Source organism: Myotis daubentonii, chromosome 16 (genome assembly GCF_963259705.1).
Source record: "Myotis daubentonii chromosome 16, mMyoDau2.1, whole genome shotgun sequence".
In the NCBI taxonomy this organism is placed as follows: Eukaryota; Metazoa; Chordata; class Mammalia; order Chiroptera; family Vespertilionidae; genus Myotis; species Myotis daubentonii.
This window is the reverse complement of record NC_081855.1, coordinates 34,310,587-34,324,571: the sequence shown is the minus strand read 5'-3', so window position 1 is coordinate 34,324,571 and position 13,985 is coordinate 34,310,587. Positions and strand designations below refer to the sequence as shown.

The following is a 13,985-nucleotide window of genomic DNA, read 5'->3' as shown; positions in this document are numbered from 1 at the left end:
TTTATAATTATACCATGGTTATATAAGATGTAAACATTAGGAGATACTGGCTGAAGGGTATATGGGCATTCTCTGTACTATCTTTGCAACTTTTTTTACAAATTAAAATATTTTAAGACAAAAAGTTAAAATAATAAATGTCATAGTGAAAACTTTTTTGAAGGGAAGTAAATTGGCTAGTGAGGTCATAGCTATTGATCTGGACTGCCTTATAAAATAATGACTATGAAGACTAAAAATAGCATTTAAAAATACCCATGATGTAATACTAAATGTGAGGAAGCGGTATAACAAAATTGTATGTATACTACAATAACAAAATAGTGTGATGGTAAAGGGCACAGTCTCAGAAGCCGGATTTGGAGACCATAAATCTAATAGAATCCGACTTTCCCAGAATAGAGAGTCAGTCACTTTTCTTTCCATGTAACCTTAGGCAAGTTACTACCTTCTACACATCTCAGTTTCCTTATCAGTAAAATGGGGGAATAATAACCTACTCTGTAAGTTTGTGAGAATTAAACACACGGTAAACCTCACAACAGTACCTGGCACATAGTAAATGCACAGTAAATATTATAACACTAACTTTTTTTTTGGGGGGGGGGGTGGGAAACAGAAATAAAGGACATAGCAAAATGAGATGATAGTTATTTTAGGATGATGGGATTGTGTGTGTGTTTTTCCCATTATCCAAATTTTCTTTATTATGTTTGCATTGCAGTGATAACTTAAACATTTTATAAAACAAAAGAGTAGTTGAAAAAGGATACCAAGTACCTTCACTGGGTGACAGGTACATGGGAATTTATATTATTATCTCGAGTATACGTCTAAACATTTCCATCATTTAAAAAAAATTTAAGGGGAAAAAAATCTCACCAAACTAATGGAGTTTCGTATTTTATAATAACTGACTCTAAATTTTAGCCATACAACAACACAGATCATATTTTATAATGACAGATATAAACATGAAAATTAAAAACCAAGACTCGCCTCAATGGGAGAAAAATATCAGGAATTGTCTTCATTTGCTGGGACTATCATTCACTTTTTAAAAAAGGAAATGTTCTACCGTGATGTGGTAGAATGTAAACATATGTGTATATATAGGTTTATACAATATTAATATCTCTACCTGAGAAGTAACTGCTTCAGTGTTTTTCTGGTCTGATGGTTAAATACATATTTATGCTTTAAAGTCAATATTTGTACACCAGACAAGAACAGTGCCTATCAGCTAAATACATATTTAGGACTGTACCACATGTATTACAAACAAGCACTAAAATCGAAAGCTTCTATTTATACAGAGCCTTTCATCTTGAAGGGGGCTAAAGAGCTTTACAAACATATGTACATAAAGGGACGTATGCACTGATAGGCAGGCATGGTATCCATCCACCCATTCCCCTATTTCTTCCAGCAGACCAGGAAGGAACACATGGTGCCCACAGCTGCAGGCCTATAACAGCTGCACAGACAGGAACATAATGATCCACGTTGTGATGCGCAGTCACTGAAAGAGGGCTTCGATTTGAAAGCAGCAACTGCTCTCCTCAAGTGCAGAAGCACCACAGCCATTTCCAAATTTGTATTTTTAAATTATTCTCTACCAAACTCAACTAACTAATCACTTGACAAAACGGAATTTGATACTCAAATGGTTTCTGAATGCAAAATACTTCCTGTCTGATGATGAAAACTAGGCTGAAAATGCTTCCTCCTGCCCTTGTTAGATGTAGAGAGAGAGAAAAAGGGTCACAATATTCAGGAGAAATGGTTCAAAATATTCCATCTAAGAATAGCTTTGTCTCAGCGGATGGGGTCATTACTTCAAAAGACAGTCATATTCCCCCACCCCCCACTTAATTAGGACACTGAGTTTCTCAAATTACTTTATATAGAGGGGTCTGTCTATATTATCCTGTATAATAAAAGGCTAATATGCAAATAGACCAAATGGCGGAACAAACGAACTACCAGTCACACTATGATGTGTGCTGACCACCATGGGGCATGTGTGGAACATGGTGGGCATCGGCAGCAGGCAGCAGAGGTCGGAACATGGCAGGCGTTGGCCGCAGCAGGATGGTGGAGCAGGTGAGTGGGGGCACCAGACCAAGGCAGGGTGCCGGTCGCTGTCATTGGGATGAGTCTCTGGTGGTTACTGAAAATTCTTTGCTCATGCATGCTGCAGTCCCACCTGGCATTTGCACCCACTGCTGGCCCCGATCGCTTGGCACCGTCAGCGGGTGCAAGCAGTGGCTGCAGGCCCCGATTGCCCCTCAGGGCTTCTCCACCTCCCCTGTTCCTGAGGGGCGATTGGGGCCACAGCTGCCGCTGGCATCTGCTGCTGGTGACAGCCCCGCTTGCACCCGCTGCTGGCTCTGGCCCCAATCACTCCACGCCATCAGCAGGTGCAAGCAGGGCCTGCGCTGTCAGTGCGTGGGAGCAGCAGGAGCAGGGCTGCCGGCAGACAGGGGACTGAGGGCCGTGGCAGGAGGGGCCGGGCTGGGGTGTGAAGGATGGGCCGAGACCCGCCCCTATGCCCACCACAGCCTCATGACACAGTTCCTTTCAAGGTGCACGAATTCATGCACTGGGCCCCTAGTATATACATAATGGAGATCTGATACTGGAAATTGTGCAATCACTATAAAAGCATATACAAAGTGTGACAATGTGATTAGGAATATGACACTCACTGATTTTACCTAAGCCCAAATTGCCTTGTATATTAACTGAAAAATAATAAACAAAAAGATATTCCATCACTGAATCCCCTTGCTGTGGCTTCTCTCTCCCTTGCACATTTTTATGCAGGTGAAACCTAGTGAAAAGGCCACTTCAGAACTAAGGGCTAAGGAAGCAACAAAAGGGCAACATGAAGCCACAAGGGGCTGTAAGGTAAAGTGAGTGCATGGTGCAGAATGAGCTTCAGACTCAGGCTCTTGGTCCTGGCAGTGTCAGCAACTTCTTTCCCTGACTGCTGCCTCGCTGAGGCACTGACTAACCAAGTGGTTCTAGCCACTACTGCCAATTATGTTTTCATTAATATAGCCATAAATCATTGGAAAAATACTTTATTTCAGATGATTTTTTATAATAGAATGTTCTCAGCAATTAGCAAGTTTCTTAAGGTTAGGGTTATCAACCTAAACTAATTAGCTTAAAGCAAAAAAGGGATACAGACCAAAAGGGTTACTGTGAATAAGCTAAGGAAAAACAGAAATAAATATGTGTTTTCCTTCTACAATTTCTAAGGAAGAAAATATTTCTTTGGCCACCATCTGATTCTGGAATAAACAGGAGCCAAGTGAGGGAGGAGGGAACAGGGAGGAGAAAGCAGAAGACAACAGTCTTATTTAACTGTTTTTATGTGAGCAAAATGATTTGTGCCACAGTATTTCCATAAGAAGTGGGACCATTATTTTCCTGTAGAAACACATTTGGTTTGAAAAGTATCACTGGACAGGACGTGAAAATCAAACCGAATGAATTATTCACAACCTCCGATCAGAGGTGATCATTATTTCTGATGCTCCAAACAGTGATTAGGATTCTGCCCTGAGATGTCATTTTCTTACTAACACCAGCGATATAGAAAGACATTATCTATCTATCCATATATGTATTTTTTCTCCTGGGAGGGCCTTGGTTTAATGTTACTATAACAGATACTAAAAACATGATAATATTAACATTTATTCTGATGGTGCCCATAAATGCCATTAGTCTGACACAAAGTGTCAACACTAATTATGACCCAAAGTTAACACCAAAATTGATATCAACATTAATTGTACTATCAGTGTGAATAGAACGTGCAAATGCACACATACACACACGTATACATACACACATTCACGCACTTTCCAAAGCGGCCGTTACTACAAAATAAAACAATATTAAGCTCAATAAAGAAATCTGAAGAGAAAGCTAAGGGACAAAACAAGATAGGATTTTGTTTTTAAGGATATAAGCAGCATCCATCAACTTTAGCTATGCTGTGGGAAGCAGAAAGGGAATAGCATATCTTTGCCACGATTGTCTTTCTTATATCTATCTCCTCATTTTAGGTTCAGTTGTAATAATATATAGGTTAGACTGTGGCTAAGATGTTGCAGCTTTACTTTTCATGCTAAAAGTCTAAAAGTTGAGTTTTTCTGGCAAAGCCTCCAGCAGCTATTGTTCTACTACTGCTACTGCCAGAAAGATAACTATCCTGCAAGACCCTGGAGCAGCATACAAAGACTCCTAGAATGGCATGACGATTACCAGAGGGAAAGGAAACTGGGGGGAGGTAGGAGAGAGTGAGGGGGGATAAATGGTGATAGAAGGAGACTTGACTTGGGGTGGTGAACACATAATACAATATGCAGGTGATGTATTATAGAATTGTACCACTGAAACGTATATAATTTTATTAACCAATGTCACCCAATAAATTCAATTTAAAAAATCAAAAAAGAAAAAGACTCCTAGAATGTTAGAGCTGAATTGGACCTAAGCATCATTTGCATCATAAAGGAGAAAAAACTAAGACCCAGAGAGAAGGAATCTAAACTTGAGTTCCTTTACAGACATAATAAAATGTTACTTTTCCTCCCTTTTATATCCTGTATAGAATATTAAATCTTCACTTTAATTAGATACTATCAAAAATAATTATAATTTTAAACTCATGTTAGAATCTCATGAAAAAAACATACTTAATGAAATATTAAAAAATACTGTGCAGGTGTTAAAAATGTGTATTTTAAAACCATACAGCAATGTAATATTTGACTTAATTTGTGCTGAGGAAAGCCATGGTGAAAAAATGTCAATGCCTTTCCATATTTTATTACCTGCTGGAGAGCATGTTCCATTGCCTAGTTTGTATGATCACATAAAAGAGCTGAAAACAATTTTCTTAACAGCTGAAAAAAACCTTCTTACATGCTTGAATAACTTAAAAATGGCTGAACAAACTTACCTCAACCTTTCTAAAAACCGATAAAAGGATAAGAAAAAATACCATTTTTAGAGCAAAGTATTTTTTATCCGAGAGATAATTTAAAAAATGTTACCAAATATTAGAAACAATAATTTTGAACAGGGTAATTATTTCTTTCTGTAATATTTATATACTTGAAACCACATTAATTTTATACACATGCACACAATGCTTTCATAAATATACCAATTTTTACAAAAGCATGCAATGGAGCACATACAAGCCAGTGATATTTGAGAAATGGGGCATAGGAGTAACTGGTTGATATGGCAATTAACCAACTTGGCCTACGACAGTTCCAGAAGCCTTGCCCATTAGTCACATAAACGAATGTTGAACTCTGATGCTCCACGCTACACCTCATCCTCTGGTGTCATCTGTTGCTGTCCTGATGTTCATTATTGCCTCTGATTGGAATTGGGTAAAGTTTCTTGACACAGGGTACCCTATCACATCCTTTTCCCGTAAAATCCTAGAATTTGAGATGAAAATACTAGCAAGTACATTCTCTTGTTTAAAGGCTATCTCGAGGACGGACTTTTGAAAGGAACCGGGGAGAGCCCTCCACATATGCTGCATTAGGATTTTTCAAAGCCATTAGGATTTTTCAAAGCCAGTCAAGTTCATTGGGCCTTGGTTTGCTACTAATGGAATAAGTCAAACTCAACTAATCAACCTGATGAGCAATCTCCAACACCAATAACAGTCATTCCGAAGGAATTCTAAGGAAAGTATATGCATCCCCAAAGAACTGTGTTAGAAATTCATTAAAAGTAATTCCATGGCAGGAAGAGCAATGTTTCAAAATCAGCCTTAATGTTTCTCTAATGAGGGACTCAACTTTGATTCTGAGGATCATTTCAGACAAAAAGAAACATTTTAGACATAACCAAATGTGCTCACTTAGAACGAGGGTAACAGAAGAGAGAATGCATAATTTTAAATAAAACTATCTTACCACATATTCCATAATATGACTCTTACTATACTTGAAATTTCTATCTTACTAGGTACATTCTCCCATCTTCAGGGAAAGATTGGTAGCAAGGACCATTAGTCTCTTTGTATAACTTGAACAATCAGTGCACAGACCACGGTCCTGTTTTTTAAGAACCACTTTTATCAGGTCTATTTCAGAGTTCACCTTCAGCACACTACAATACAAACATGCCTCTTTCCCAACATATATCTAAAAGACTGACATGGACTCAATTTCCACACCCAGCATGAAAAGGTAAACTGATTTCAAAAGAATGAAACGAAAGCACAGTAAAAATTCATCCAAATGAGGTTCACATTCACTGAGCTATTCTGAGGTTAAATAGAGTAAAACAATACACAAAAGTCTAATGTTAAACTAGAAAAATATTTGAGTTCTGTGCGCAAGAGAAATGGTCAACACTTTCCTTATTCAAACCCACACACATATACATACTCTGTGCAGTCAGAATTTCTAAACATAATGGGTTCTAATAGAATTTGAATCCAGGATAACCCAAAGCAATTCCTTTGAGAGTATGGAAAATGTCAACCAAGTGAATTAAGACAGAGGGTAATGGTGGTTTTTCTAAAACAAGAGGTCCTCTGTGTTAAGAAGTCCAGCCTAGAACTGTCAAGATGAATCTATTTCTTCCAATCTTTTAGGTTTATGTAAGCTTACCAAACATCCTTTCCCTACCCAACGGCTAATTTATTTTATACTCAAATTAGAGATTCCAAAGGATCATAGCAACATGTAAGTAAGGAACAGTGTCAAAATGGTAAGATTTGTTTAAGCTGGTCAGGTGTGTACAGGTATTTGTCATAACACTCTCCATATTCTTCTGTATGTTTGAAATATTTTATAGTAAAATATTAAAGAGACTGGACATCAGCACACGATCAACAATTACATATGGGCAAGGCTGAGCAGTTCTAGAATTCCTGATCCCCAACAGTTCACCTCTAAGAATATAAAACGGAACTAAAACCAAGATACCAGTTATGATAGCAGCTAGTCTTTAATTTACACTTTTCCCCCCCTCGATCATCCTCTTTCTAAAAATTGTTTCCTATCAAAACGTGTACAGCCATGATGTAAAATTCAACAGATTTCCACCTCAAAGAGTTAAAAATGCAATTGCATATTGTAGAAACATGAGGCAAAGCCTACCAATCCAACTGAAAAAAAAAGGGGGGGGCGGGGGGGGGGGGGATACTGCTGGATTTGCCTCACCAAACAAGGCAAATCAAGAGGCTTGTCTGAATGCTAAGCTGCAGAGAAGGAAAAACCCTGACACCTAGTGCCCATCGGAAAAAATGAAGCCTTTGAGCCCCTATAATGATTTAAGTGTGGTAGTGTGTGCACAAGTGACCATAAAATTGCACTCAATTTGGAATATACCTATCTCCCAAAAAAATGTAACACTATGCAAAAATTCCAGTATCTAACGATCAATCTTTTTTGGAGTACGTATCTTGTACCTAACTATTTCTAAACACAGCATCTTCTTCTCATCTCAGTTTTTCATTATGTCAGGAGTGATGAGAGGGAATGGATGGGTTCATATTGTTAAAAAGGCCAAGTTCTGAGAACAGGATCGTAATTCCTATCCTCACTAAAATTACTATAAAAGGTGCATCTCTTTCATATCTTTCCTCATTGCCTGATTTAGAGATTCGTGATCTAGTTCACAGAGCTGTTAATGAAAGTAAAATAAAAGAATGCTTCAGAACAAATCACAGTCTCAAGAAGGCCAGTGTTTTCTTTGTCCTACCAGACAAAGTTAAGTTGTTCTCTGTCAAGTCCATTATAGCCTTGGCTTGATCTTAGTCTGAGCCTTTTAATAACAGGATTCTGTGCGAAAAGCGACTACACTGAATTGTGAACTGTTACTCAAAATGTTCCCACCTGCAATTACAGCTTCCAACAAATGATCAAAACAGGTTAGCAAACAAACAGGAAAATGAAAACAATTCCTCCAAAAGTGAGATGTGGTAAGAGCAGAACTGTTGTTTGGCTACACTGCATCTGTACCCAGGCTCAATAGCATACATCCATCTAGCTGTGTATTTGCATACAGTGCCCAGCACTGTAGCATCATGAACTCAGCTAGAAGTGAAATTAGTTTAGTATATGCTGCAACCATATTTTCTTTAATTTTCATCTTGAAACTATTAAAAAAAATTCTGGATAACTTGTCTTTGGAGCTATTTGCAAGTAATGCAGATTCGGGCTGAATCTCTTTTATTCCTACTCTAAATTCATACTAAATGCAATGCCATTCAAATCTGACAATGAGAAAAATGTATTCTCCTACAACTTTCATCATGCATAGTGGCATTCCTTCAGTTACACCTTTCTTGATGGCGGAGGGACAGCTAGGAAAATAGAAAGGAGAACATAGCTAATACCACGTCAGAAAAGCACTGTTTCTCCTGCTTTTAACATGGGCACAGTGTTCAAAATGCAGGTCACATCTCTGCTGAAACAGCCAATATTCTTCCTCAAATGGCAAACAAGTTACCTAAAACTAAATGGAACTGAATTGTTCCAACTCCTAGACCCATCACCATTTTACCCATTTACTGTCCTGGAAAAAAAATAAGGAAGACTGGCCACACATATAGCCAATGGTCTGGTAAGTGTAGGTTTTCTGCCTCTGATTATGGGGAAACGCATCTCAATTCCTGGGGAAACTCTGCAGGAATCTCTTGTTTTACTTTTATTCCTATATCCATGTGGTAGCATTTAAACCCCGAAACTCCAATCCTTCAAGGTAATGCAATATCACCCACAATGATGACCTGGTAGAGCCGTCACCTTTAGAGAACACCACATTATAATGATTTAATGTCTATGTAGCATCAATACATTTACATTGAGCCTTGGCTCTCAGGACATTAACAGGTCAATTTTTTATTCCTTTTTTAATAAAACAATTTCTCAAGTCTCTGTTCAGATGCCCATTCTCTGTGGGACAGATTTGCTCCAAATCTCATCAGCATGAGCTCTTTTCTTTCCCCTCACATCATTCTTGGGTAAAATGTAGAGTGCCAGGCTCATGACAAACTTGTCTCTTTGGCCAAAGAAAATTAAACTGCAATAGCTGAAAGTCAACTTGCCCTGATAACACTAGGCTTGGCATGAGGAAATACATCCTATTGACAGCGTGTCTTCTCTTAGGCAGAGCTGTCCCTCAGAGTTCTGACTGCTGAAACTTCATCTTTAGATTGGTCTCTCAGTGGACATGCTCCATTGTATGTTCAAGCCATTGGTAACAGAATTTGATACTGATACCCCAACTTCATTCCTGTCATGCAGTGCCCCATAATCTAGCTTTGGCCACTGACTGACTTCACCAGCCATCCCAGGCATTAGTCACTAACTGCTCACAAAAGAACATTGGTCTCACTCCTCCTGAGCTCAAAGACTCAGAAATAGCGAGCTAATGCTCAGCCTCAATTCTAGTCAATCATTTGAAGAAAAGAGAAAATAGGCAACTAAGGAGGGAAAAGAATAGAAGAAGAAAGTGAGAACTGACAAAAAGAAAAAAAATGTTTACTACTATTAGATTTCAAGATTGTTAAAGCATTGGGCAAAGGTAAACATGGTTCCTATACTGACTTTGCTATTTCCAGCGATAGTATAAGACATCCCTTTTCCATCAAGGTTTGCTGGGTCTTAAAAGGGTTAAAACAAACCTTTAATTTTTTTTATTCGTGTGTGTGTGTGTGTGTGTGTGTGTGTGTGTGTGTGTGTGTGGTCTTTGGGTACAGAGTCCGGTATAATAAGACTATTTGTATTCATACTGGCAGAGTAAACACTACATGTTCATGCCCAGGCAGCTCTGTGCTTGTAATTTCAGCAAGAACAGAGCTCTGTCCCTCTGGGACTTCACTATTCCCCTAGTCTCCATTCGCTCAAACACAGAATGAGAGCAGAGAGAAAGCAGGAGAGAAAGATCATGGCAAGAGGTTTCAAATAGCACTGCAGCTAGCTTGTACGTGGACAAAAATCTCGTTTTGTGTTTTAATTACATTAGTTAAAACTGTTTTTCTCAGCTACATGTTCACAAGGGTGCCTTCTGTTCCTAAAGACGACACTGTTCAATGAAGAAGAATTTAAGTCTAGCACAATGAAGCTTTTCTCTGCTCTTGAGGGGCTCATTGAGTACATGCTACACACAGCGGCACAAAAGTCTACTTCAACTTTGTGTGCTAATGAGTATATACCTACTCTTGTCAAAATTCTATGCATCCTTCCTCTCTAGCTTCTTGCCTTTTCTATTTCAAGTTGTTAGATTAAAAGAACTCCTACAAGTCTTATACTCTCCATCTGGTCCTTGATTGCATCCATCTTATTACTAAATCATCTACTTTGGCATCATCTGGTGGACTTACTGAAACAGCCATACACCTTGTACGTATAGGAACATTTTTTATAATATACTGCATAAAATGAAAGCAATTGTATATTATCTCCAAAGGTCTACCCAGCCTGTGTTTATGGTGAACACCAGGTAAAGATTACTCCTTCTAAGGAAGGAGATTTTTCTAGGATTATTATCTAAGGTTGAAATAAAAACATATCTTTTTTTAGGTTTATGACTATTATCATTGCTGGACATAGGGTGTTGGGCAGAATATGACTTTATATCATTATTAGTAGTGCACAATAGGAGAAAGGTCTCCAAGGCCAGAAAATGCATTCTTGAATAACTATAAGCAATTGGTTCTCTATTACTTTCTTTTATGTTGAAACCCCTGGTTCTGAATGAGTCCCTTTAAGAATATATTTACCATGCTCACAAATAGCATCAGATCAAATTACCTGAGCATAAAATAGATATCCAAATAAAGAAAAACATTACACAAAAAAACAGTACTTTAAATGCTCTTATTATAGAAAATGTCAAAAATTTCAAACATATACAATAAGTGAGAAAATAATCTATTTCGTATCTATCATCTACCTTCATTAACAACTCATGGCCAATCCTGTTTCATCCATATTCCCACATTCACCTCCCATTATTTTGAAGTAAATTCTATATATCAGATCATTTCATCTGTAGTTATTTTAGTATGTATATTTAATAGAAAAATACTTAAGAAAGCAAAATTGTAATATCATTTTTAAATAAAATAGTATCATTATCACACCTACAAAATTAAACAATAATTCTGTAATAACCAGTTAATGTTCTCTCTCTAAAGAATTCTATCAATAAGACTGCCTACTACTTGGATCTGAATTAACACCATTTAATGACCACCCCATGAAAAGTTGATACTGGTGGGCACTGAACTAAGAAAGGGGGGAAGAGGACTCAACTACTTGCCTCATTTCCTCCTGGTAGCCTGTTCATGTGGACCAGTTGACCTTGATCATCCAACACGAGCTCAGTGTAGGTCAGTATGTCAGAAGGCAGAGGGGGTGACGGAAGGAATGCTTGAGTGGACATAGACTCCCAGAGTTTGATCAGGGACTAGTGGAGGAGAGAAGTTTTACTAATCAATGACAGTAAGAATTTCAACATATATAAAAATGAAAAGATTTGGTTATTCTCAGTTAAAATATATTTCTTATTGCCCTGGCTGGTGTTGCTCAGTAGTTGTATGACTATTTGTAAATGCACATGTCAATTCTGCTCAAATATGAGAAAAAGATAGCTACACTTACCCATTTAGAAACCATCATGATTTCCATTTCCATCTTCCTATTATCAAAACAAGTGCCTCATGAAATGGGAACTAGTTGTTTCTTTGTTTACCTCAAAGCAACATTTAAAGACAATATGACTTATTCATATTTAGATGTCCTCATCACTATGCTTATGTCTATTCTACAGGAAGAATTATATAGAATGTGATTTCTACTTATAGTATTGGCATGGGGAAAGAGAACCAACACTCAACTTTTAGACTAACAATGCCAGTGATACTGAATGATGGTAGCTACATTTCAACAGAGAGAACTTGTAAATAAGTAGTTACATAAGGGAATCTCTTGTATTTGTGAATAATACAGGAATTACAGATAGACTATTTACCAAGGCCATATATATTACCTTAGTAAAACTTAAATATGGTAATACTGGTGGTATTACCTAGAAAATTTTGAAAAATCCTTTATTCATAGATTTTTTTAAAGGACAAATTCAGTATTCTTTTGACACCTTATTTTTTATCTGCTGCATTTTTTGCTGGTGATATACTTTTCTTGCCTTCTATTGATGGAAGAAAAATCTGCAGCACAGAGATGATTCACCATACAGATCAAAGGAATTTATTCTCATACAGAGCAGTGGTTCTCAACCTTCCTAATGCCACGACCCTTAAATACAGTTCCTCATGTTGTGGTGACCCCCCAACCATAAAATTATTTTCGTTGCTACTTCATAACTGTAATTTTGCTACTGTTATGAATCGTAATGGAAATATCTGATATGCAGGATGTATTTTCATTGTTACAAATTGAACATAATTAAAGCACAGTGATTAATCACAAAACAATATGTAGTTATATACGTGTTTTCCGATGGTCTTAGGTGACCCCTGTGAAAGGGTTATTCGATCCCCAAAGGAGTCGCGACCCACAGGTTGAGAACCGCTGATATAGAGGATAAGATTCATATTTTCTCATGCTAGTTTTTATTCAGCTATAATAAATCTCCCACAAAAGAACTGATACTTTAAACTGTGTACCATGAACTCTATATCATATATTTGTATATGTTATCTATATTGATTCTCATCATATTAATCTAGGCAATGAGCTAGAGAAACTTGGGTTATCTTGGAAAACAGAAAAATGAGAACTAGAGTTTCCAACCTCTTTAATATCCATAATTTGAATACAGGCTTAGGAAATATAGACCTGAACATAACTCCTCACACAGGTCATTATAAACTACTATCACAGGCATGAAGTCTCAGTTTACTCTCATCTACTCAATAGAGGTTACAATCCTCACTATTTCTCCTGTTAATTCACAAAGAACCACCCAAAATCTAAGTTGGCAGTCACCAAATCCCAAATAAAATAGAAATGAGAATAGTGTCAAGATATTTCCTGCCCTTTAGAAGTGCATCATTCCAGTCTAAGCTGCATCTGATGGAGAGTCAAGAAAACCTTGCCTCTTTGGAATAGGTCAGAGCCTCCCAGTTAGCCACCGTTACCTGTCGAAACATCTCTGGGATATCATATATGTATGTTGTCCCTAAGGACTGTGCCTGGAACCTCTTTGATTGAAGCAGGTCTTTGGTCACATAGGGAGTGTTGATTAACATTCCATGCAGTGGTCCCTGTTTGTCTCCATATGCCTGAAACATGATCTGCAGGAAAAAGAGGATGGCATGAGGCGTTGAGACAGAGAAAAACATCAGAGAGCAGCCTAGAAGGGCTTTTTTAAATAAAAGTTATTTCTTGAAACACATTTTTGGTGGGTTGAGTAGCTCAGATATGCTTCTTAACATCGAGTACATGGTGCTCTCACCTCTCTACAAATTAACCAACTACAAAACTGGTATGTAGCCAACTGTACACCACTGGCTGCTTTCACTTCTGGATTTGTTGAAATCAACAGGAAAGCACAGTGTAAATTTCATATTTCAGAGACAGACTGACAATGCTTTCCTTCTAAAGTGATTTGAATCCCACATATTCAGAAATGAAGTATATGTCAACTAACGCCAGTCTGAGCAGTGCTCTAGTATTTAAGTTGAGAAACAGCAATGCACTAAAGAGACTTCTATTCTTTCCCCAATTGTAGAAGGCCAGGTCAGGCTCTGCTGTATCATTTATGCTTCAGTCTATTTGACTAGAAGGTGCCTCATAAGTATTATTAGCCACAGAAAAGCTTCAAAGATTTCTGTTACAAGTGAATTTCACCCATCCATGTAGCTAGATAATTCTTATTAGCTTAAAAGACATAGTCTGTAGTAAAATGTATATTTTATTAAATGATATATGCATCTATATAATATGTACACACAC

The 13,985-nt window shown here is 37.6% G+C and overlaps 1 protein-coding gene across 11 annotated transcripts in view; it reads right to left on the bottom strand.

Annotated features, from left to right (window-relative positions):
* Positions 1-13,985, bottom strand: part of ACACA (acetyl-CoA carboxylase alpha) — a 269,985-nt gene that overhangs the window by 76,056 nt on the left and 179,944 nt on the right. For all 11 annotated transcript variants that reach the window (XR_009449202.1, XM_059669697.1, XM_059669696.1 and 8 more), the window contains 2 exons: positions 13,169-13,324; positions 11,329-11,475 (listed from right to left, as the gene is read on the bottom strand). Coding sequence is in view for 10 of the 11 variants with exons in the window: in XM_059669697.1 (XP_059525680.1) it covers positions 11,329-11,475; positions 13,169-13,324 (303 nt within the window). In the remaining variant the exon portion in view is untranslated. The remainder of the gene's footprint in view (positions 1-11,328; positions 11,476-13,168; positions 13,325-13,985) is intronic.